This window comes from Heterodontus francisci, chromosome 17 (genome assembly GCF_036365525.1).
Source record: "Heterodontus francisci isolate sHetFra1 chromosome 17, sHetFra1.hap1, whole genome shotgun sequence".
Taxonomy (NCBI): Eukaryota; Metazoa; Chordata; class Chondrichthyes; order Heterodontiformes; family Heterodontidae; genus Heterodontus; species Heterodontus francisci.
In genome coordinates this window covers 73,667,504-73,693,356 of record NC_090387.1, presented here as the reverse complement: position 1 = coordinate 73,693,356, position 25,853 = coordinate 73,667,504, and the positions used below count along the sequence as shown (strand labels likewise).

General features: G+C 41.8%; 1 protein-coding gene across 2 annotated transcripts in view; it reads left to right on the top strand.

Annotated features, from left to right (window-relative positions):
• LOC137379052 (Golgi apparatus protein 1-like) overlaps nt 1-25,853 on the top strand; it is a 149,236-nt gene that overhangs the window by 51,548 nt on the left and 71,835 nt on the right. For both annotated transcript variants that reach the window (XM_068049664.1, XM_068049663.1), the window contains exons 2-6: nt 69-101; nt 1,620-1,706; nt 2,770-2,985; nt 13,848-14,033; nt 18,849-18,920. In XM_068049664.1, the coding sequence (XP_067905765.1) occupies nt 69-101; nt 1,620-1,706; nt 2,770-2,985; nt 13,848-14,033; nt 18,849-18,920 (594 nt within the window). The remainder of the gene's footprint in view (nt 1-68; nt 102-1,619; nt 1,707-2,769; nt 2,986-13,847; nt 14,034-18,848; nt 18,921-25,853) is intronic.

Sequence of the window (25,853 nt, the reverse complement as noted above, 5' to 3'; positions counted from 1 at the left end):
ATGTTTTAAAAACTTATAATTGGCTTATATATTTTTCAGCTGTTAATGTTTTCTATCTTCCTTTACAGGTAGATGATGAGATTTCCTCTGACTGCAACCATGTGAGTAAACAAAATCTTCAGGCCCTCAATCTTATCCATGTCTAAACCTCTCAGAATCTGTTGATTTAAGATTTCTACATTTTTGTCTAAGTTATTTTACTGTTTAATCCTTCCTATTACTTTGGAGGGTGGTGTTGCAAGCCATGCTGAATGCACACATACAAGTGTTATTCATGGCCTTCGTAATTTAAGTTCATGTTCCCCCAGTAGCTCAGTTGGTAAGGCAGCAGAAAGCTTAGCCATACAGGTCAGCTGATTCGAGGTTTATTTCCCAGTCTTGCCATATAAGATGATCTCAGCCAGTCGGATGGTACAATTATCTGGTACCCTGGGATAGAAAGGGAAAGACCGTCAGCAATCCCATACCCACTCCCAGTCATCACCCAAGGATATCTGTTTTAGTTGATGCTTGTGTGAACAGGATTGAGTTCAGTTATGATGCTCTACTGAAGGATACCAACCAATGTCTGTTGTATAGCCTCATAGACAACAAACTGTTTCTTGTATGAAATAGAGGAGGGCAACCAGATGAGGTGTTGGACCATTAATGGGGTCTGTAGAATTATAGCAGTATGTATCTGGGTGAGGCATTGGAGGGGACTGGGATCTAACAAACCTTACCACAGTTTGTAATGATGGCTTTAGGAGAGGAAGGAGAAAATTGGTGGAGAGAAAAGGATTTGAGCTTCAGGTTGTACAGTTTAGTGAACGGGAAAGTACCTCACCTGCAATTTGAATTTTTTTTTTAGATTTAGAGATACAGCACTGAAACAGGCCCTTCGGCCCACTGAGTCTGTGCCGACCATCAACCACCCATTTATACTAATCCTATACTAATTCCATATTCCTACCATATCCCCACCAGTCCCTATATTTCCCTACCACCTACCTATCCTAGGGGTAACTTATAATGGCCAATTTACCTATCAAACTGCAAGTCTTTGGCATGTGGGAGGAAACCGGAGCACCCGGAGGAAACCCACGCAGACACAGGGAGAACTTGCAAACTCCACACAGGCAGTACCCGGAATTGAACCCGGGTCGCTGGAGCTGTGAGGCTGCGGTGCTAACCACTGCGCCACTGTGCAGGGTATGAAGGGTAAATCGTATTTGACTAATTTGCTAGAGTTTTTCGAAGATGTAACAAGTGAAGTGGAAAATGGGGATCCTGTAGACGTAGTTTATCTGGACTTCCAGAAGGCATTTGGTAAGGTGCCACACAAAAGATTAATACACAAGGTAAGTTCACATGGGGTTAGGGGCAATTTATTAGCTTGGATAGAGGATTGGCTAACCAACAGTGGCTAAAGTGTCCTTGAGTAAATTATTTGCTTCCTGGTTGAGATACTGATTTTACTGCTGACATTTTCTGTTGATAGATATTTACTATTACACAAGATTTGTTTTAATAACTACGCAGGTGCCAAAAGATAACGTAGGACATATTTTTGATTACCTAATTAGAGTACTTTTAATAAAGTCGTGAATCACAGATCCTCAATTTAATTTCTCTTTCAGCTATTGTGGAACTACAAATTTAACCTGACTACAGACCCTAAGTTTGAAGCTGCAGCAGGGGAAGTTTGCAAAACCACCCTAGGCGAAGTAAGTAAAGCGCATGAATCTAAAATGGTCACTATCTGCTGCGCCACAAAGCATGATTGATAGAAAAAAAAATTACTGGTAAATTGGGCATGTTAATATTTTCATAGTGTGAATAAGACACTTTTTAAACATAGCTTTGAACATTAACCCTTAGTCTGTTACTCAGAAGATGCAAATGAAATTTCAGGATTTTGCTAGGTTAAAGTGGCCAGATTCAATTTGGGTCTGCAGTATTCCTGTAAATTGATTAAATTTAAATTTTATACATACACAAAATTCCATAAGCTAATTAGTTCTACCCTGAGGAAGCAGACTCTGTTCTACTTATTTTTCTGTAGATTTTTTGTGTTGCAGCTGAACAGGGAGTCAAAGATTTGATCTCTGAGTATAGGTTTTGGCCTGTTGAGCTGGCAATTGAACTTAACCATGTACCTCTTTCTCCCCTGCCCCACCCTGTGTTGTAAGCACATTGCAGCTATCAACTGACTTGCCTTAACTGAAAGAAGTCATTCCAACATTTTGAAATGTCTTAACGAGCTCCCTTGTTAAACTGATATGTTGCCTGTTGTGTGGATTTAATTCCTTGTGAGCTGAATTTAACTGAATAATTTTCATAAATATCACTCAGAAATCCTTTACCAGCCAACTAGGTAACAATCTCGAAAGTGACAGCAGAACTGTCAGTCTAGGGTCCTGAATGGGAAAGGATGCGCTTGCTAAGTAAACCTGTGTCTGGTAACACAGTGAGGCTGGTGGTAGAACGCATTGACAGCCCTGGTAACAGGTGTCTAGAGGAAGGAAACCCTCGTGCAACTCCATCTTGCTTTAGGGAATGCACATATCACTAAGACATCTTAGGGCTGCATATTGAGGAACCTTCAGTGGGCTTTCAATGCTGATGCAGTTGCATTGGACTGGACTTGGCTGGGGAAAGCTGCAGTTGAACTTTGGACTTTTACAGTGATATCAAGAAATAGAAATCTTTAGGATGCTAGAGATTTGGCTAGATATTGCAACAATATTTGTAAGTGTGTGTTCCTTATCCCTCCTTTCTCTTGTGTAGGTGAAGGAGTGTGCTGATCAGGAGCCAGGGAAAGGCTACGTCATTTCCTGCTTGATTGAGCATCGTGCAAACATTACTGAATACCAGTGCCGCCAGTTCATAACCAAAATGACAGCCATCATTTTCAGTGATTACCAACTCATCTGTGGCTTCGTGGACAGTTGCAAGAATGACATCAACCAGCTCAAATGTGGTAGCATTCGGCCTGGAGAGAAGGTACTGCCTTTCGTCTGTGTATACAACTGCTAGCCAAGGTGTAGCCTGCAATTGTGCTGGTTGTTTTCAGATTGGAGTTGTGTGGGCTTTGTGAAGCTATGGATTCTAAACCGTTAAGGTGAGAATATGTTTAGGTTAAGCCATGAACTGTTGGACCAATTTATTCAGAACAAGCTTATTCGCGATCTCAAGTATGTTTTTGTGTTTGAAGCTATTTTTAGCCAGAGCATGACATTTTCTTTCTTTGGTTTCCAAGCACTATAAGGTTATATGTAGTTTGATATTTAACTTGGTCTCCTCTGTTGTCTCTGGGCCTGCACCTGTTTATTGCAAGGCATCATCCTGTCACTGAGCAATGGTACAGGGAATATGAATGGCAGTAAAATATGCATCTGATGCTTCCTTTCAGATTGGATTGCCAGTTCTTCCTTTTGAGCTGTGCCAAACCTTTTTTCTGCCTCTGGAGTGAGTTACTGAGAGAATAGGAGGATCAATTAAGAGACAGCAACCTATGCCCCTCTTAATTGGGACATGATACTGGTCAGATACCTCAGTCAATAACGTTGGTGGAATGTGGAGGAATATTGATTAGTTTTAGGTTTTGTTTAATGCAAAACCATTGTCATTCAAATTTCCTTCACTTTAAGGCTTTGTATTTGACTTAAAAGGGTGGTTTCTTAATGCAGCAATTTGGCAAACACCCTTTGGGGAGGGAGAGAAGCTATTTCCATCAGTACAAAGCTCGGGCTTTTAATTGAAGGTTTAAAAAAAAAGTACGGATGCATTTAAGTTTAAGCTAGATAAGCACATGAGGGAGAAAGGAATAGAACGATATGCTGATAGGTTAGATGAAGAGGGTTGGAAGGTTTGGAGCATAAACGTTGACACAGACCAGTAGAACTGAACGGCCAGTTTCTCTGGGATAAATTCTGATAATATGCCTTTGACCGACATTTTTCAGTTTAATTTGAAGCACTTGTTCTGGAAAATGATGCTCCTTTAATGGTTCACTGACTTGTTTGCCATAGAGCATTTCCTTCATTTGATTTCTCTTTTTGGAGGGTAGCATCTTTACCATATTTTCTCACTCCATATCCCCAGCTGGGTGCCTTTGCCCCATAGTGGGTAACCTGCTCCCAGGGCTCTGATCATGCTGCTGTGCAGTTGACACGTGCAAGAACCTCCAAGAAGTGCAATTCCTGTAGTTAAATGTCTGACCTTTGCGAGGTTCTTCCTTACAGTGAAGTGTGTGCAGTTGGGAAATATTTACATGATTACTTATGCTCTGTGGGGTGTACTGTTTACTTCAGTTTGGGTCTCCTTAATAGTTTGCATTTGCAAATCTAAGAACGAGGTACCCCATCTACCTCATACTTGACTTTAAAAAGGAGGCTGTCCGGTGATGGTGTTGCAAGGTATAAGGTTCTATAAACTTGATGTCATCTGAAACTCTGCTATCCTTGTCCTAACTTTCCCTAAGTCATGTTCACCCTTCTGGTCCGTGCTTGCAAACGTACATTGACTCCTGGTTAAGCAACTTCTCGATTTTAAAATCTTCATCCTTGTTTTCAGATTCTTCAATGGCCTTGCCCCTCTTTTTCTGATCTCCTCCAGTCCCACGTCCTTCTGAGATATCTGTGCTTTGGCCTCTTAAGCATCTCCTATATTAATTGCTTCAATATTAGTGGCAGTGCCTTCAGCTTCTACGGTCCTAAATTCTGGAGTAGCTTCCTTAAACTCTTTTGTCTGTCTCCTTTTCTCCTTTATGATGCTCTTTAAAACCTACCTTTTTCACCAAGCTTTTGGTCATCTGCCCTCATCTTATGTGGCTTGGTGTCACATTTTGCTTCATAATGCTTCTGTGAAGCCTTGGGATATTTTACTACATTAAAGGTGCTATATAATTACAAGCTGCTGGTATAGTGGAGTACAGATGTTTGTGTTTTATAAAATGTATGCCTTTAATAGGTGATGCGTTGCTTAGAATTCAGTAAAGCTATTTTTCAGATTGCAGACATTTGCATATGAGAGTGGCAGTCGCCAGTGGACTCGAAAGTGTGTATACATTGAGCATTTTGCAGGAGGGGCTGTTGAATATCGACCATGTGTGGCAAATGTGTAAACCGTTACTGGCTGATGCCTTGTTAGATATTTGTATTTGTAATTTTATTTGTCAGAATGGGGGATTCTTTAATGTCAGCAGAAGAAAAAGTTGAAGTCCAATTTAAAACGTCATCCTTTGTTAGCATTCCTGGTTTTCCCAAATATATTGGACTGAAGCAACCAGCAGGATAGTTTGTGAGCTGTTCAAAGTTGTGAATATTAGCTGTGAATGTTATGAGTGCAGTGCAAACTCTGTAGTTTTCTTTTGCTTTGTTAATACTAAAGTAAAACATGTACATATTCTACCGGAGTCTATTTAAAGATTCTGCAATCTGATCTGGGTGTTAATACTCAAAGTTTTGCACCACAATCCAATTCCTTCTGACCATTCACAGGCCAGTATTGCCAATAGCCACCCATGTAACCATGTGGACTGTGTTCAGAGTTGCTGGGGACCAATTTCTTCCTTGTAATTGTGTCTTTATCATTAAGTTTTTAATTTGCTTTTCCAAATGTGTTCTCTTTGCACCTTCCTACCCAAGTGTCCTGATTATACCCAGTTAAAAGAGCAGTTAGAATTTTCCAGTGGGAAATACCAGCTGCGTTATGAAACTCAGTGCATTAATTGGTGAGGTACCCTTTGGAACCACAGCTACTCAGCAATTGGCACAAACCTAATTATAGCCCATTAGAGTGACTGATGAACTGCAATGGTTTTAATTGCTTGCTGTAATGTCTAATCTAATTCCTGCTGTAAAATATCAAGGCTGTTGTGTGAGGCTGTCCCGTTAATACTTAAACTTGTAATCAGCAGTTTGGTACTGATCAAATAGTCCCTTATAAACATGGTAGAGATTAAATAGGACTTCAGTGGCACCAATTTATCTGAAAGCAGATGCATTAGAGACCTTTCAGCCTCTAATGCAAGCTCCCCGTCAGCTCTCCCTGAACTAAACTCCATGACCTGGGAGAAGAATTTATCAACTCTAGGCATCTGCCTGTGATTGTGCAGCTGATTCTTGGGAAGTACTGCATCAGGTGATTAATTGTGGTCACTACCTCAAAATCTGCATTGCACACTGCTGCTCTTTGATATCTTCAAAATTGTATGTACTCAGTGGTCTATGTATCAAGGATCAAGATACCTCAGGAGTAAGGCTCTAGCTTCATTTGCCTACTGAGTGCTTTAGGTACTGAGTGCTGCTTGACTGCACAGTGTGAAGTTGGGTGTTTGCTGAGTGAGGGGATCTTGAGGGATAATCTCTCTAGAAAGTCTAATTTTTGATAACTTAGAGTATTCTTTAGTTAATTGCTAAATGTAGAGGCAAGTTATGTTTCTTCCAATCTTAAATAGGGATATACAAGCGCTCAGAGCAGCTGTAGCTAATTAGGTAGCTACATTAAACTCATTTCTGAGCTCTAGCAGAGCTGACTCGTGGTTCTTTTTCAGAGTATAAGTACAGGGGGTCTCTGTTGCTTGTCTGCACAGTGTGAGATGTCGGGTGTTTGATAAATGATGGAGTTCGGTGCAGAGGCGGACTATAGATTAATTAAAAAAAAAAGTTTAAGTAACACAGTAAAGATGGCAGAACAGGTGATGTGTCGCGGCTGCAGCATGAGAGCGCTCCTGGATGCCACTGCAATCCATGGCAACCACATTTGTAGCAAGTGGCTGCAGCTTGAGGAGCTAGAGGCCGAGCCGCAGACTTTGTGATGCATTAGGGAGGGCAAAAGTTACCTGGACGCTTTGTTTCAGAAGGCAGTCACACACCTTAGGATAGGGTCGTCCGTTTTGGTCAGTGGTCAGGGCAGTTAAGGGGATCTAGAAAGTGGGAGTGGAGAGGATCCTCTGCCCTTGCAATTGAGCAACAATTTTGAGGTTCCTGCGGCTTGTATGGACAAGAGCGAGGGCTGCAGTGTGAATGATCAGACTGACCATGGCATCATGGTACAGGATGCATTCAAGTGGGGGAGTTAACAGGAAAATAGGGGACAGTATAGTGAGGGGGATAGACATTGTTCTGTGCTGCCAAGAGCGAGAATGCAGAAGCCTATGTTGCCTGTCCGGTGTCAGGGTTCAGGACATCTGCTCAGAGCTGGAGAGGACCTTGCAGTGGGAAGGGGAGGATCCAGTGGTCATGGTCCATGTCTGTACCAACAACCTAGATAGGACTAGGAAAGGAATTCTGCATAGAGTATGTGGAGCTTGGCACTAAATTAAAAAGCACAACCTCAAAGGTAATAATCTCTGGATTGTTATCTGAGCCATGTGCAAATTGGCATAGGGTAAATAAGATTAGAGAGGTGAATGCGTGGCTCAAAGACTGGTGTGGGAGAAGTGGGTTCTGGTTTGTGGGGCACTGCCACCATTGGGGAAAGTGGGGCTTGTACCATTGGGACGACTTCACCTGAACCATACTGGGACCACTGTTCTAGCGAGTCATATAACTAAGAAAGTCGAGGGGGCAAGGGGTCATGTAGGGGAAGATTGAGTAAACTAAAGGGAAATGACAAGGCAATAGATCGAGGTAGCGATAAAAGTAATGATGATCAGAGTATGGTAAAAAGGGACAGCGATTGCAAACTTGAGTTTTCCAGTGGAGAGGGCCAGAGTTTACAAAACCAGTTTAAAAAAAAAAAAGCTGAATTAAGGGCTCTGTATCTGGCTGCCCACAGCATTTGCAATAAAACAATTGAATTCTCAGCTCAAATAGTAATTCATATGTATTACCTGATAGCCAATACAGAGATGTGACTGCAAGGAAACCAGACCTGAATATCCAAGGATACGTGACAAAGATGGGCAAAGATGGTGGGGTAGCTTTGTCAATTTAAAGAGGGTATTAGTACTGTAGTGTGAGATGACCTTAGTTCCAAAGATCAAGATGTAGAATCAGTTTGGGTGGAAGAAAGGAACAGCAAAGGGCAGAAAACATTGGTGGCAGCTGTTTGTGGTCACCAAACAGCAGTGGCAATGTAAATCACAGTATATATCATAAAATTAGAGGTGCGGGTAATACAGTAATGGGTTTCAATCTACATATAGACTTGATAAAGCTAATTAGTACTAATGTGGCGGATGAATTCTTGGAATGTATGCAAGATGGTTGAGCAGCCAACTAGGGAATGGGTGTTTCAGATCTAGTATTGTGCAATGGAAAAGGGCTAAATAATATTGTAAAGGATGAAAGGGTGACCATAATATGATAGAATTTTACATTAAACTACATCACTTACAAATTTAATCAGAAGCAATCTTAAATCTAAACAAAGGAAACTATGAAGGTATCGGGCAAATTGGCTTTGGTGGATTGAGAAACTATGTTAAAAGGTATGATGGAAGACAGGCAATGGCTAACATTTGCAGAACTAATGCATAGTTTACAACAAAAATACATTCCTTTAATGCACAAAAAACAAATGAGGAAAGTCTTCCAACTGTGGCTAACAAAAGAAATCAAGGATTGTATAAGATCAAAGGAAGAGGTGTATAAAGTTGCCAAAAAAATGATAAGCCTGAGGATTGGGAGCATTTTAGAATTCTGCATCGGAGTACCAAGAAAAAGATTAAGAAAGGGAAATTAGAGTATGAGTAAACTAGCAAGAAACATAAAAACTGATTAAAAGCTTCGATACGTATGTAAAACGAAAAATATTAGCAAAACAAATGTGGGTCCATTACAAGCAGAGTCAGGAGAATTTATAATGGGGAATAAGGAAATGGCAGAGAAACAAAACAATTACTTTGGAAAGAGAAGCAAAGTTAATGTTTCGGGTCAATGACACTCCTTCAGAGTTCCGAAGAAGGGTCACTGACCCAAGACATTAACTCTGCTTCTCTTTCCACAGATGCTGCCAGACCTGCTGAGTGGTTCCAGCATTTCTTGTTTTTATTTCAGATTTCCAGCATCCGCAGTATTTTGCTTTTAAAACAATTACTTTGTCTGTCTTCACGGAGGAAAATACTAAAAACCTCCCAGAAATAATGGAGAGTCGAGGGACTCGTATAAACGAGGAGCTGCTAGTTATCAGTTTAAAAAAAAAAGTACTAGAGAAATTAATGGCCCTTAAAGTAGATAAATTCCCTAAAGCTGCTGATCTGCATCCCAGAGGGTTGAAAGAGGAGGCTGTAGAGGTAATAGATGTACTGGTGGTCATCTTTCAAAATTCTATAGACTTTGGAATGGTTCCTGCAGATTGGAAGGTGGCACTTGTAACAACTATTTAAGAAAGGAGGGAGAGAGAAAACTGAACTACAGAGCTATTAGTCTAACATCAGTCGTTAGGGAAAATGCTAGAATCGATAAAGCATGTGATAACAGGACACTTTATATAAAAAAAAAAGTACTAGTAGGATTGGGCAGAGCCAACATGGATTTATGAAAGAGAAATCCTGTTTAACAAACCTGTTGGGAGTTTTTTGAGGATGTAACTAGCAGAATAGATGAGGGGGAACTGGTGGATGTCGTATGATTTTCAGAAAGTTTTTGATAAGGTTGTTGGTAAACAAAATTAGAGCACATGGGATTGGGGGTAATATACAGGCATGGATTGAGAACTGGTGAACAGACAGAAGACAGTAGGAATGAATGGGTCATTTTCTCACATTGGCAGTCTATGACTATGGGGTACTGCAATGATCATTGCTTGGGCCCCAGTTATTCACAATCTATATCAATGATTTCGATGGGATTAAGTGTAATATTTCCGAGTTTGCAGATGACACAAAACTAGGTGAAAGTGAGAGTTGTGAGGAGGGTGCAAAGATGCTTCAAGGGGATTTGGAAAGGCTAAGCGAGTGGGCAAAAATTGGGCAGATGGAATACAATGTGGAGAAATGTGAGGTTTTCCACTTTGGTAGGTAAAACAGAAATGCAGAGTATTTCTTAAATGGTGAGAGGCTGGGAAATGTTGACCTTCAAAGGGACTTGGGTGTCCTTGTTCATGAGTCAGTGAAAGCTAACATGCAGGTACAGCAAGCAATTAAGGTACATGATATGTTGGCCTTTATTACAAGAGGATTTGAGTATCAGAGTAAAGATGTCTTCTTGCAATTATATAGAGCCTTGGTGAGAATGCACCTGGAGTATTGTGTGCAGTGGAGCCAAACTAATTCCTGGGATGGAGGAATTGTGTCCTATTAAATAGATTGGGCCTTTATTTTCTGGAATTTAGAAGAATGAGAGGTGATCTCTTTCAGACATTCAAAATTCTTACAGGGTAGATGCAGGAAGGATGTTTCCTCGCTCTGGGGAGTCAGAACAAGGGGATACAGTCTCAGAATAAGGGGCAGACCATTTAGGACTGAGAGGGTGGTGAATCTTTGGAATTCTCCAGCCCAGAGAACTGTGGAGGCTCAGTCATTGAGTATGTTCAAAACTGAGATCGATAGCCTTCTACACATTAAAAGCATCAGGGGTTACAGGGTTAGTGTAGGAAAATGGTGTTGAAGTAGAAGATCAGTCATGATCTCATTGAATGTTGGAGTGGACTCGAAGGGCTGAATGGTCACTCCTGCTCCTATTTATGTTCTTGGATATGAAAATGTTTTCCCAGGATCCAGATGCCCACTATGTCATTGGTGACTTGGCTGAACTCATCTAGTTGACCCATAAGAATATAAGAAATGGGAGCAGGGATAAGCCATATGGCCTCTTGAGCCTGCTCCACTGTTTAATATAATTGATTATCTACCTCAACTGTATTTTTCCACCTGATCCCCATATCATTTGATTCCCTCAATGTTGAAAAATCTATCAATCTCAGCCTTCAATGTACTCAACGACTGAGCATCCAAAACTCTTGTGATAGAGAATTCCAAAGCTTCGCGACCCTCAGAGAAGAAATTTCTCCATCTTAGTTTGAAATGGCTGTCCTGTTACCTTGAAATTACACCTTGAAATCTAGGCTCTCCAGCCTGGGGAAACAAGTCAATCCCTGTCAGAATCTTGTATGTTTCAATGAGATCACATCTCTCTCTTCTAAACTCCATTCTATTAATTCTCTCCTCATAGGACAACCCTCTCATCCCAGGAATCAATCTAGTGAACCTTTGTTACAACCTGGCTTGTGTAAATATCTCCTTCCTTGGGTATCGAGACTAAAACTGTACATTGTACTCCAGGTGCGATCTCACCAAAGCCTTGTACAATTGCAGCAAGACTTCCTTATCTATATACTGCAACCCCGTTGCAATAAAGGCTAACATACCATTTGTTCGTTAATTGTTTGCTGTACATGTTGTTTTTCCATTTTTTATACAAGGACAAGCAAATCCTTTTGAACTCCAACATTTAATAAGTTTCTCACCATTTAAAAAAAAAAGTTTTCTATTCTTTCTACAAAACTGAACAACCTCACATTCCCCCACATTACACTGCTTCTGCCACCTTGCCCACTCTTAACCTGTCTTATATCCCTTTTGTAGACTGTTTTCCTCACTGCTTAATTTTCCACCTAACATGGTATCATCACACTTGGATATGTTGTACTTGTTGGCCGTTCCTGATAGTGCGCCGTAAATGCCCATTGATTTTCTTGATCTGAACTGTGATGGTGCCTTCACCTGAGCACGTTGGTCTGAAGCCTGCTCCTCTGAACTGTTTTAGCATTGTCCCATTGAGGGCAGGCGCGCCAAAATAATTGAGAGTTGGCAGCCACTTCCAGGATGCTTGGGACAGGCCCAACCAGCATTCAGGAGGCAGATTGTCAACTTTATCCTCTGTGTATTTTCTTTTCTAAAGTTCAGCCCTGTTGTGTTTTTGAATATTCAGCTTCCCCTGCTTTTCTGAAGAGGCAGAGGAGAAAAAGGAAATGTGTTAGGGAGAGAAAGATGAAAGTAAGGGAGGAACAAGAGAATGACAGTGAAAGAAGAGAGCATATGGAAAATAGAGACATTTGCAGGCTGGCTGCAGCTGATATCCTCAGGGATGTGAAGATGAGTTTTTGTAGGCCGAGTGCAAGAAAAGTTGGAAGGAACACTGATTCAGATGGTTTTATTTTAGTTTATTGTTGGCAGTGACAGTTGACTTCAAGCCTTGGCTGAAGGCAATTGTGTGTGCCTTTGGTTTCCCTCCCTTTTTTTTGATGGTTGCACATATGTGTGGTCATTATTTGTTATTTTGGAATTTGTACTGTGCCCCAGCAGTGGTGATGTGATGCTTCAAAGCCACAAATCTTTGCAAAGGTCAAGAAAGCATTGCTGTCCCTGATGGTGCAGCACCATTAAAGGCAATGGCGACATCTGCTTCCTCCAAATTGCATTATTTTCCACACTGGCAACAGTACCTGGGCGCAACTGCAGAGTAAACACTGCGTCTGCAGTTTTCTCAAAAAGAAATAGCATGCAAACGGTCAAATGTAGATCAATTTATTTTTGCAATGTTTAGTTTTCTGCCAAAACAATGAACGTAACGACTATGTTACAGTAGTCAGTCACTGACCATCAGAACGAAATAGATATCACTTACCCTGCCGTTTAGAATCGTAGAATGGTTACAGGACCAAGGGAGGCCCATTGTCCATGCCAGCACTCTGCAAGAGCAACTCAGCTAGTTCTACTCTGCTGCCCTTTCCACATAGCCCCACAAGGTTTTCTGTTCAGGTGCTTATTCAATTCCATTTGAAAGACATGATTGAATCTCAGGCAGTGCATTCCTAACCATTTGCTGCGTAGAAACGTTTTTCTTCATGTCGCCATTGGTTCTTTTGCCAATCGCCTTAAACCTGTGTCCTCTGGTTCTTGACCCTTCTGCCAATGGAAACAGTGGCTCTCTATCTGTTCTGACTTCTCATGATTTTGAAAATCTCTATCAAATCTCCTCTCAACCTTCTCTTTAAGGAGAACAACCCCAGCTTCTCCAGTCTAGCCATGTAACTGAAGTCCCTCATCTCTGGAACCATTCTTGTAAATCTTTCCTGCACCCTCTCTAAAGCCTTGACATCCTTCCTGAAGTGCAGTGTAACTTCTGATCCTCCTCCACTTTTCTCAGGAGTTAAGAACTCCAGCTTTTAGTTCTGTATCCTTCTGTCCATTCTTGGAGCATTTACTGCCCTCATTACAGACTGAGGATTGAACTTGTGACATTCCTGGTCTGTATGGCTCCATTCCATGCTGGCCAGTATTCTTAATGACTCAGCTATTGGAAGTGTCATCAATTTTAAAACATGAGCAACACCAAAGAAAACCCCCTCAAACTTGGCATGGTGCACCAATCTATGAAGATTACACGAGTGCAGATGCGAATGATTAATCTAAAACTTAGCGTATTGTGTGTAGGAGTTCACAGAACTGTGCCTGAATTGAAATGCTTAATTTTTTAGTCTCTCTAAATAAAGCATTTCATTGTCTTCAAGAGGAAACCCACCAAAGAACGCTGCCATTTTCAGATCTTCTTTCAATTTCCCCATATGACTCGAGGCTGTTTCTTTGGGGCCTCTTATAACCACATATTGATTTTTTTTTTTCTCACTGGCATTGTGCCATAGGTATTTAAAACCATTTATTTTTGATAATTTTGTTCTATTTTATTGTCTGGATGTATAGTTCTTCAGTCAATCCAAAGGACTGTACACTGCAATGCAATATCACATGGCTATGATAAATATTGTTTGCTAGCGTGGGGGGAGATGGGTGTTGGGAGCAGCATGAAGGTGCTTGTGGCATTTAGCCAGTAGACCAAGATGTTTAATTAGCTAGGACAGCTGGCTGTCCTAGAGAGGTGTGGAATATTTATAAACTATCTGTTCTTTCAAAATAGGATGCACATTCACAGGGAGAGGTGGTATCCTGTTTGGAAAAGGCTTTGGTGAGCGAAGACAAGATCATTTCTGAAAACTGTAAGAAGGCCATCCTGCGTGTAGCTGAACTCTCCTCAGATGATTTCCACCTAGACAGACACCTGTACTTTTCATGCAGAGAAGATCGAGAGCGTTTCTGTGAAGATGTAAGTCGGTGCTTTCGTTTCCTGGTTTTTTATGTATTGATATCATGGTGCTCTGACTGAAATGAAAACCTTGGAGTCGGCTGCTGTCACTGAGCGTAACGTTCAATCATAGTGTTTCTACAAGTAGAATTTGCTGGAACAAAATGGAGAGTTTGAAGTGGGGGGGGCGGGGAAGTGGAGGGAGGAATGAAAGAAAGAAATAGAGGAGAGGAAGAATCTGAAGTGCCTGTGAGCAGTAACTATTTGTTTTCAGTTTGCACTGGCATTTATTGTCCAAATGGAATGTGAAACTTGCTCCAGCAATGAGGAATATTTTGGATGTTGCCCAGCATTCAAGGATGTTTGATGGGATTATGAACATGAAAGTATGTTAAAACCATGATTCATTTTGCATCGTCCACACCTTGTAGGAGTGTAGGTCTAGCTTGGTAAACTCTATAATCCATGTGCTGAGCATGCAGGGAAAAATGGTGCCATGGCATTGAAGATGATGATGCCCGATTTCCATAAATTGGCAGTTTATTTTTCCCCAGCTAAGTAGTCTTTGTTGACAGGAGAAGCTTAAATAAATAGGACAGAGTATCAAGCATTGTTTATCTGGCCTACTGAGGTTTTTATGTTTTGAAAAAATATTTGTCAAACTGAGTTGTTGGTTCCTGAACATGAGCCTCCAGAAAATAACACGTGGTTATCATCTTTGGGCAGGTACCCAAAAGAATAGCTATTTAGGTCATACGGTAACACAGCAACAATCCTATGTTTTCCAAATAGATATGGAGAGCAAATAAGGCAGGCAAAAATAATTGAGCATCAGCAAACAAGGGGTAAGGCACAGATTTGTCCTTGGAGCAATCATAAAAATTTTACAATTGTTCTTCACATTGTGCTTGAGCAGGGTCTTTGAAAGCTATCCACATATTCCAATTTCCCTACCCTTGCCCTGTACACTCTTAAATGTTTCTTGTTTAACAGGTTTGCAAGTGAAAATAAATTGGCACAATGGTATCATTTCTGGGGCTTTATATGTACAAGGGTAGTAAATCTTCTACTTGTAGCATCCAGATAAGCGTGGCTGCACATCTGCAGTGTAAGGAAAATGTATAGTCACAGAATAAAGACCACCCTACCAGGTAGGTTGCTAACTTTATGGAGACTGCATGTCTGTCCAGGCAGGAGACAATGTGACCTATCTGCTCAAATAATCATGCTTTGGGAGGAAATTCCTGCAATAATTAAGACTCGTTGGCAGGTTGGGGTGGGGCGTAGGCATGGAAATGTGACGTCTGGAGTTTGTAGATTTGCCCTGGTTTGATGTTTGTCCATGGAATTGCAGTGTTGTTGATAGCACTTTAATCTTCAGAGGTATTCTGAAGGGGAGCTTATAAAATGACATGACTGGCTTCAAAACTGGAAACTGGCCTCCTGTGTAGCAAATACATTGAATGCGCAGCACAGAAACAGGCCATTTGGCTGACTGGCCATATCAGCATGATCTTTTATTCCTTTCTCCCTCATGTTTACCTAGCTTCCCCTTAAAAGTATCTATGCTATTCAGCTTGCCTACTCCTTGTGATAGGAAGTTCTGCATTCTAACCACTCTTTGAGTAAAGATGTTTCTCTTGAATTCCCTATTGGAATCATCAATGACTTTCTTATGTTTATGGTCACTAGTTTTGGTGTTTTTCCACAAGTGGAAATATTTCCTACTCCATCCAACCCTTTCATAATTTTAAAGAACTTCATCCGATCATCCCTTAACCTGCCCTTTTCTAGTGTAAAGAATCCCAGCCTGTTCAATCTTGCCTGATGTGTATAACCTGTCAGTTCTGGTATGAATCTGTTCAATCTTTTGCACCTTCTCCATAGCCTTTTTATAATATCGAGACCAGAATTGTGCTCAATACTCTTTTGTGTGTAACCAAGGTTCTGTATAAGTTTAACATAACTTCTTCGACTTTCAATGCTATGTCTAGAAATGAACCCTGGTGCTTTGCCTTTTTAATGGCTTTATTAATCTGCATTGCTACTTTTGGTAATTTGTTTGTCTGTACCCCTTGATCCCTTGACTTATCTATCCCATTTAGACGCTTGCTTTCTAAGGAGTATTTGGTTTCCTTATTTTTCCTACCAAAACGAACCATGTCACACTTATCTATATAGAAAATAATTTGCCAATTGCATGTCCATTCTGCAAGTTTAGTAATGTGTTGTAATTCGTTGCAGTCTTCCTCCGTACTAACTCTATCCCTGAAATTGGTGTCATCTGCAAATTTTGAAATGGTACTTCTGATTCCCTAGTCCAAGTCTTTTATGTACATAGTTTTGGAATTTGATTCATAATTTGCAGCAGAAGCTTATGAGATTTGCTTCTTGTTTTGCTTAAAGTCTTTGTGTTGCATTCATTAAAGTGCAGCCAAGAGGTGCTATTAAAATTCAAATCACAGTCTGCATTTATAGATTGCCTTTAATGTAGAAACACACACCAAGGGTTTCACAGAGGCGTAGTCGGGATAAAGGAGGAGATATTAGGACTGGCCAAAAGCTTGATCAACAAGGTTTTCAGGAAGGCCTTAAAGAAGGAGATGAGAGATAGAGGTGTTAAGGGATTTCCAAAGCACGGGGCCTAGATTGGATTGGATATGGGCTACCGAGCTGAAGTTCATAGAGTTGAGAGATATGAGAGTTTATGGGATTGAACCCTGCTGTTCAGTTTCTGATTTTTCAGTGTTTGTTGGGAAGACCAGTCGAGGCTGTGGCATCTTCCAGTGGGAGAGGGAAAAGGATAATCTAATGGGATACTTGACTGGGTGGTACTTTCTGCCTCATAGATAAAGGTAATGTTTTGAAAGCAGAGGTAACTCTGGGAAAACTTAAAGATGTAGATATATTCATGGAATAGTCAAAGCTGGAGGTGTGAGAAAGGACAGCAAGTCCTGGATACACAATATTCCCATCGTTATAGGGTTCTCAAAATAAAAGATTTGAGTACAAGCTGCAATTGATGGAATTGATTTTTAATGTAACAGTTTTAATCTGCGTATTGGCTCACCAAAGTTAGATGTAATGTTTTCAATTAAATCACAAGACACCCACTATGGTCAGAATGCTCAAAGGTTGATAATTGAAGATGTTGATTCCCAAGGTGACTTATGTGGGAAACCTTTGTGATTTTGTTCGCAATTGCTTTTGTGTTAACTGTCATTGTTCTGACCAATATTAAATCTGAGATAATTGGAATTCGTGTGTGCTTTTCTGACTCTGCTTTTGTTGCCGCATGTTTACTTCCCTTCCATATTTTGCAACTTAACTGAGGTGCAATTTGTTTTAATTGTTGTCGGTAGATGTAGGGGGAGATCTCAGCCCTGTTACAGGCTCCAGTTTCTGTGTGAAGGGATTGATATTTTTAAACATGTAGCTTCAGTGTTCAGTAATCTCATTTTTGTTGGGGGTGGTGATGGGGAGTGAATTTCAAATAAATTATCTTTTATGAAATAAAGATGTTGAAGCAAGTCTCCATTTGTGTGGAGGGCAGTGGGTGGTGGAAAGAAAAGGGAAATATCGAGCTCATTGGAAGAAGTGCTTTCACTACCTACAGCACAGAGGGCACTATTCCCACCAATGTGGGACTGTTGTGTAGCTGACAGGTAAGTGGCAATTCTCTTCTGTTTCGAGTGACAGCCCTACAAAAGATTTGAGTACAAGCTGCAATTGATGGAATTGATTTTTAATGTAACAGTTTTAATATGGGCGGCACAGTGGTTAGCACCGCAGCCTCACAGCTCCAGCGACCCGGGTTCAATTCTGGGTACTGCCTGTGTGGAGTTTGCAAGTTCTCCCTGTGTCTGCGTGGGTTTTCTCCGGGTGCTCCGGTTTCCTCCCACAAGCCAAAAGACTTGCAGGTTGATAGGTAAATTGGCCATTATAAATTGCCACTAGTATAGGTAGGAGGTAGGGAAATATAGGGACAGGTGGGGATGTTTGGTAGGAATATGGGATTCGTGTAGGATTGGTATAAATGGGTGGTTGATGGTCGGCACAGACTCGGTGGGCCGAAGGGCCTGTTTCGGTGCTGTATCTCTAAACTAAACTAAACTAATCTAATACTGGGTTGTTTTATTAATGGTGTATTGTACACTGATTAGTTCAGCTATTCTTTGGCAAATTTAGAAAGCAGTTTTCCAAAGCAGGTATAAGTCACGGCATCTGTCATGCTATTCCTTGGTATCCTTGTCTTGAGGGGAAATGAGTATGGCACTCTACTCTGGGACGGCTAGATGTTGAGTAGGAGAGGGAGAGGGAGAGTGAGAGTGAGAAGGAGAAGAGCAGTGACTTGATGATTCTTGTGGTGCGGAGCAATTTCGACTCCGCCTTCCTTGATGACCTGTATGGGACCGCTGTGAATAGGGATAATGTGTGTGGGCTCCTGCCATAACATTTGTGCGATGTGTTGATTGTTCAACCGGAGCGGCTGACATCAGAGATTTAAGTCCTCTCCATCTCATAGTTGGGACAAACCTTGGAATATCAATCTTGGGTGGGGGGGAATGTTGGGGTGAGTCTTAGGATTTCTGGCAACCCAATCGTATGTGAAAGATGAAGCAGAATCTATAATGGTATTCTTCGATTCTTGAACAACTAGAGCAATGCAACCACAACTTGCATTTATATAGCACAGAAGCCTGCATGTTCATCAATTTCTGTTTCTTCTTTGTTTCATCCTGTCGGTGATATTCAGGTTTACGATGAGCCTGTTTGCAATTTTCTAACACTGCTTACAGACAACCTTTTAATCTTTTGCATTTCTGTTGACTCTAGATTCAGGGTGGTGAGGGTCGTGTGTACAAGTGCCTTTTTAACCACAAGTTTGAAGAAGCCATGAGTGATAAGGTAAGCAGCCAATTGGTTTGAGAGTCCTTATTGCCCTCTCATCCACTTCTATCCTGTGAGATCTTTTTCCATTTGAAATGGTAAATTTGCCAATCATCTTTCCTTCTTTGCAAATTTCCAGTTGCTGATTCAGGTGTTTCATTAGCCAGCTCCTACTGACGTGTTTTATTCTTGGCAGAGGGTGCAACCATTCTTTCCATACTCACAGTCCAAATTATACACTCATTGTGCTTGTAATATTTTGATTTGTATTGTAGCATTCAGTGACTGCATGTGTGCCGAGCTGATCTTTACAATCCTGCCACAATGGAGTCCTTTGCTGTTACAGTGGAATTTTGTACTTTGTTTCCCAGTTGCACTTTGAAGGTTACTGTTTATGTATTTACATTGCCTGTGTTACTCATTAAAAAAAAAGATAACTCTTCACTCACCTGCAGGTTAGATGTACACCGACTGCAAGGTGACCTTGTGTTGTACATTCCCATGTATTTATAAATCAGTCTACTTGAATGTCTAAACCTCTGGATTAGAATGTGCTACTCCCTAGAATTATTTTCAGTGTTACTTGGACAAAATTGAGCACGGAAGGTGCTCCTTACAAAATTTAGTAAGTTTTACTTGCAGAGTTTAGCAGGCAGCACATTCCATCTTAGTTTTCGCTAGATCTCAAAAAATGCTTTTGGATCTTGTGCCACCTGTGTGTTGCCTTGAATAAAGATGCGTGAAGGGTCTGGGACTCAATTCCTGAACCCTGCCATAGCTCCTCTTCAAGGCACGGAGGTATTGCCCACAACTCTTGTAAGAGAATCATTGTCCATAATAGAGGTTCAGAAATTGGGTCTGGAATGGCCAACCATTCTATATAACTCAAAGATCTAAAGATATGTCTGACCTTCTATTAAACTGCTCCCAGTTCTGTAGCTTCAAAGCACAATTCCACCTTTATGGTCTCTTCCATTGTTGCAGATACTGGTAATTGAGAATTTTGCGCATCAATTTTCCATTATGTCCAAATTTTTGGTGGTATTTGTGGGAGCACCCAATCTGATTTTGCATCCTTAAAGCACTTGATCCTTTTTTAAAGTTCTTTTGTGGAATGTGGGTGTCACTGGCAAGGCCAACATTTGCTGCCCATCCCTAACTGCCCGTGACACCTGAGTGGCTTGCTAGGCCATTTCAGAAGACAGTTAAGAGTCAACCACATAGAATCATAGAAAGTCACGGCTGAGGGTCTGGAGTCACATGTAGCCCGACAGGTAAGGACAGCAGATTTCCTTCGCTAGAGGACATTAGTGGACCAGATGGGCTTTTAATGACAAATAATGTTTGTTTCATGGCACCATTACTGAGACTAGTTTTTTAAATTCCAGATTTTTATTAATTAATTAAATTTAAATTCCACCAGCTGCCGTCGTGGAATTTGAACCCATGTACCCAGGACATTACCCTCTGAAGTACTAGTCCAGTGACAGTTCCACTACATCACCGTTCTGGACTAGTCTGGAATGTGAGCTCATTTGCTTTTGAAATTAACAGTAGCCACTATGGATAGCTGAATTTATTTTTTTTTGCTCTTTGTTTACATAATTCATACAAGTGAGTTGAATTTATAATACTCCTACATTGGAGTATGTAATATATACAGATGTGCTTCTCTTTGCTGTTGGGTTAAAGATGGGGAGAGTATCTACTAGCTTTGAGTTTTTTGTAGAAATAAAACCTACACTCTTAAAATCAAGGTTACTGGTTGGTAATGTAGTGACCACTGAGTCGTTTAAACAGGCTCCAGAAGCTGGCTGAGCATGTCTACCCTGAGGCACAGCGTGGCTTTCGAGCAGAGATATCCACCATTGACATGCTGCTCTCCCTTCACCAGCTACAGGAGAAATGTCGCGAACAGCAGATGCCCCTATACGTTGCTTTCATAGATCTCACCAAAGCCTTTGACCTTGTCAGCAGACGTGGTCTCTTCAACCTATGAGCAAAGATCGGATGTCCACCAAAGCTACTGAATATCATCACCTCATTCCATGACTATATGAAAGGCACAATTCAGCATAGTGGCGCCTCATCAGACTCCTTTCCTATCCTGAGTGGCGTGAAACATGGCTGTGTTCTCGCACCTACACTGTTTGGGATCATCTTCTCCCTGTTACTGTCACACACGTTCAGATCTTCAGAAGAAGGAATTTTCTTCCACAAGATCAGATGGCAGGTTGTTCAACCTTGCCCGTCTAAGAGCGAAGACCAAGATACAGAAGGTCCTCATCAGGGAACTCCTCTTTGCTGACTATGCTGCATTAACATCCCACACAGAAGAGTGTCTGTCTGCAGGGACTCATCGACAGGATTGTGGCTGCCTGCAACGAATTTGGCCTAATCATCAGCCTCAAGAAAAGAAATCTCATGGGACAGGACGTCAGAAATGCTCCATCCATTGGTATCGGCGACCACGCTCTGGAAGTGGTTCAAGAGTTCACCTACCTAGGCTCAAATGTCACCAGTAACCTGTCTCTCGATGCAGAATTAAACAAGCGCATGGGAAAGGCTTCCTCTGCTATGTCCAGACTGGCCAAGGGAGTGTGGGAAAATGGTGCACTGACACAGAACACAAAAGTCCAAGTGTATCAAGCCTGTGTCCTCAGTACCTTGCTGTACGGCAGCGAGGCCTGGACAACGTATGTCAGCCAAGAGCGACGTCTCACTTTATTCCATCTTCGCTGTCTCCGGAGAATCATTGGCATCAGGTGGCAGGACCGTATCTCCAACACAGAAGTCCTCGAGGTGGCCAACATCCCCAGCATATACACCCTACTGAGCCAGCGGGGCTTGAGATGGCTTGGCCATGTGAGCCGCATGGAAGATGGCAGGATCCCCAAGCAGACATTGTACAGCGAGCTCATCACTGGTATCAGACCCACTGGCCGTCCATGTATCTGCTTTAAAGACATCTACAAACGTGACATGAAGTCCTGTGACATTGATCGCAATTCAGTTGCCAGTGATCACCAGAGGTGGCGGACAGCCATAAAGGTGGGGCTAAAGTGTGGCGAGTCGAAGAGACTTGGCTGTTGGCAGGAAAAAAGACAAGCGCTGGGGGAGAGCCCACTGTGTAACAGCCCCGACAACCAATTTTATCTGCAGCACCTGTGGAAGAGTCTGTCACTCTAGAACTGGCCTTTATAGCCACTCCAGGCGCTGCTTCACAAACCACTAACCACCTCCAGGCGCTTACCCATTGTCTCTCTAGACAAGGCGGCCAAAGAGAGGGAGAGAGAACTGAGTTGCAAAAAATTTTAATTCATGCCGTTCTAAATGCGGCCAAGTTATTAAGGAAATGAAAAGCAGATGGGTTTTGTTTGCAGTCTGTCTGCTAAATGGCATAGCTGCTGCTTGCAGCTTTACATGTGCCACGTTTTAGATGCTGGAAGTCATTAGCACTGTTCCTCCACAGTGAACAAGTACAAACTCTCCAGAATTGTAGAATTTAATTGAATGCATGGTTAAGGAGCAGCTCCAAGACTTGATTTACAAAATGGTAGGCACAATGCAGCCTGCAATTTTTCAGACATATTTTAAATTATGTTAAAGCAGGTATGCATGATGAGACTTGATTAAAAGCTGAGTAATCCCATCCAGTTTCCTGTTCTGATGCTCAATACAATTCAGATTTAATCCAAAGTGATATCTAGTTACTGTTGTAGTTGTTCTGTCAATTCATTGTGATGTCTTGAAGGATGAGCAGTGAAATAAAGACTGCTATCAGCAGGAGAATAGGCAGTAACCCAGCATTCTCTTTCCCACTTCATTATTCTCTGGTTACAGCATGAATTCAGAGACCCCAAACACACAAACATTTGTATATCAACTACTGGTAGAAATGTCCTGGCTGTCATTTGTCTGCATTCAAACTCTACTCATTCACTAGAGTTTGCTCCCTCCTGAGTGCAAGAAATTAATATCACAAGAGGCCGTTCTGTTAAGAGGTGTTATTTATAGTGAATTTGCTGCTTTACTGTAAAGTGTGTGCACAAGAGTACCTGTTGGTTTTTGAGACACAAGTCTTCAACATGAAGGGAATTACTGAATGTTGAACGGCAATAGATTTGCAGATGTTTGAATCTTAGAGTTATATAGCACAGAAACAGGCCCATTGTGTCCATGCTGGCCATCAAGTACCTAACTATTCTAATCCCATTTTCCAGCACTTGGCCCGCAGACTTGTATGCTGTGGCGTTCCAAGTGCTCATCTAAATAATTAAATGTTGAGGGTTCCTGCCTCTATCACCTCTTCAGGTAGTGTGTTCCAGATTCTAACCACTCTCAGCGAAGAAAATCTTCCTCAAATCCCCTCTAAACATCCTGCCTCTTACCTTAAATCTTTGCCCTCTGGTTATTGACCCCTCTGCTAAGGGAAAAAGTTTCTTCCGATCTAACCTATCAATGCCCCTCATAATTTTGTATACCTCAATTATGTCCCCCCTCAGCCTTCTGTGCTCGAAGGAAAACAACCCTAGCCTTTTCAGTCTCTCTCCATAGATGAAATGCTCCAGCCCAGGCAACATCCTGCTGAATCTCCTCTGCACCCTCTACATGCAGGGCAATCACAACATTCCTATAGTGTGGTGCCCAGAACTGTACACAGTACTCCAGCTGTGGCCTAACTAGCGTTTTATACAGTTCCATTATAACCTCCCTGCTCTTATATTCTATGCTTTGGCTAATAAAGGCAAGTATCCCATATGCCTTCCTAACCACCTTATCTACCTGTGCTACTGCCTTCAGTGATCTATGAACAAGTACACCAAGGTCCCTCCGACCCTCTGTACTTCCTAGGGTCCTACCATCCATTGTATATTCCCTTGCCTTGTTAGTCCTCCCAAAATGCATCACCTCACACTTCTCGGGATTAAATTCCATTTGCCACTGCTCGGCCCATCTTACCAGCCCATCTATATCGTCCTGTAATCTAAGGATTTCCTCCTCACTATTTACAACACCACCAATTTTTGTCATCTGCGAACTTACTGATCATACCTCCTATATTCGCGACTAAATCATTAATGTGCACTATAAACAGCAAGGGTCTCAGCACTGATCCCTGCGGTACACCACTGGTCACAGGCTTCCACTTGCAAAAACAACCCTCAACCAGCACCCTCTGCCTCCTGCCACTAAGCCAATTTTGGATCCAATTTGCCAAATTGCCCTGGATCCCATGGGCTCTTATCTTAACCAATCTCCCATGCGAGTCCTTATCAAAAGCCTTACTGAAGTCCATGCAGACTACATCAACTGCTTTACCCTCATCTACACATCTAGTTACCACCTCGAAAAATTCAATCAAGTTAGTTAGACACGATCTCCCCCTGACAAAGCCATGCTGACTATCCTTGATTAATCCCTGCCTCTCCAAGTGGAGATTAATTCTGTCCCTCAGAATTTTTTCCAATAGTTTCCCTTTCCACTGATGTTAGACTCACCGGCCTGGTTTATCCTTGCTACCCTTCTTGAATAATGGTACCACATTCACTGACCTCCAATCCTCTGGCACCTCTCCTGTGTCCAGAGAGGATTTGAAAATTTGTGTCCCTGCTCCGTCTTCCCTTGCCTCACAAAGCAGCCTGGATTACATCTCATCTGGGCCTGAGGATTTATCCACTTTTAAGCCTGCTAAAACAGCTAACACTTCCTCCCTTTCAATGCTAATATGTTCAAGTATATCACAATCCCCCTGCCTGATCTCTACATCGTTCTTCTCCATAGTGAACACAGATGAAAAGTAGTCATTTAAAACCTCTCCTATGTCCTCTGGCTCCACACACAGATTGCCACTTTGGTCCCTAATGGGCCCTACTCTTTCCCTGGTTATCCCCTTATCCTTAATATACTTATAAAACGCCTTAGGATTTTCCTTCATCTTGCCTGCCAGTGTTTTTTCATGTCCTCTCAATTTTTTTTTTTTAAGTACCCCCTGCACTTTCTATACTCCTAGTACCTCCGCTGTTTTCAATGCTCTGAATCTGCCATAGGCCTTTTTTTCCTGATCCAATCCTCTCTATCCCTGGACATCCAGGGTTCCCTGGACTTGTTGGTTGTACCCTTTACCTTAACAGGTACATGTCGGCTCTGACCTCTCTCTATTTCCTGTTTGAATGACTCCCACTGGTCTGATGTAGACTTTCCTACAAGTAGCTGCTCCCAGTCCACTTGGGCCATTTCCTGTTTAATCATTTTGAAATCGGCCTTCCCCCAATTCAGTACCTTTATTTCTGGTCCGTCTTTGTCCTTTTCCATAACTACCTTAAATCTTGCAGTTATGATCACTATTCCCGAAAAGCTCCCCCACTGACACTTCTGCCACTTGTCCGGCTTCATTCCCTAGGATTAGGTCCAGTACTGCCCCTTCTCTTGTAGGACTTTCTATGTGCTGGCTCAAAAAGCTCCCCTGTATGCATTTTAAGAATCCTGCCCCCTTTAAGCCTTTTGCACTAAGACTATCCCAGTTACTGGGGAAGTTGAAATCCCCTACTATTATCCTATTTTTACACCTCAGATTTGCCTACATATCTGCTCCTCTATCTCTCCGACTGTTTGGAGGTCTGTAGTGATTTCCCCCTTTTTGTTTAGTTCTACCCATATGGCCTCATTTGAGGAACCTTCTAAGATATCATCCCTCCTTACTACAGTAATTAACTCCTTGATCAACAGTGCAATGCCACCTCTTTTACCCCTCCCCTGTCTCATCTGTAGATTCTATACCATGGAACATTGAACTGCCAATCCTGCCCCTCCCTGAACCATGTCACTGCGACAGCACATGGGATTATGATATTATTGCTAATCAATGCCCTCAATTCTTACTAGTATCCCAACATTGACTCGGATTCACTTCGTGTAAGAGGTCTAGATAAAGCAGAATTTGTAAGGAGC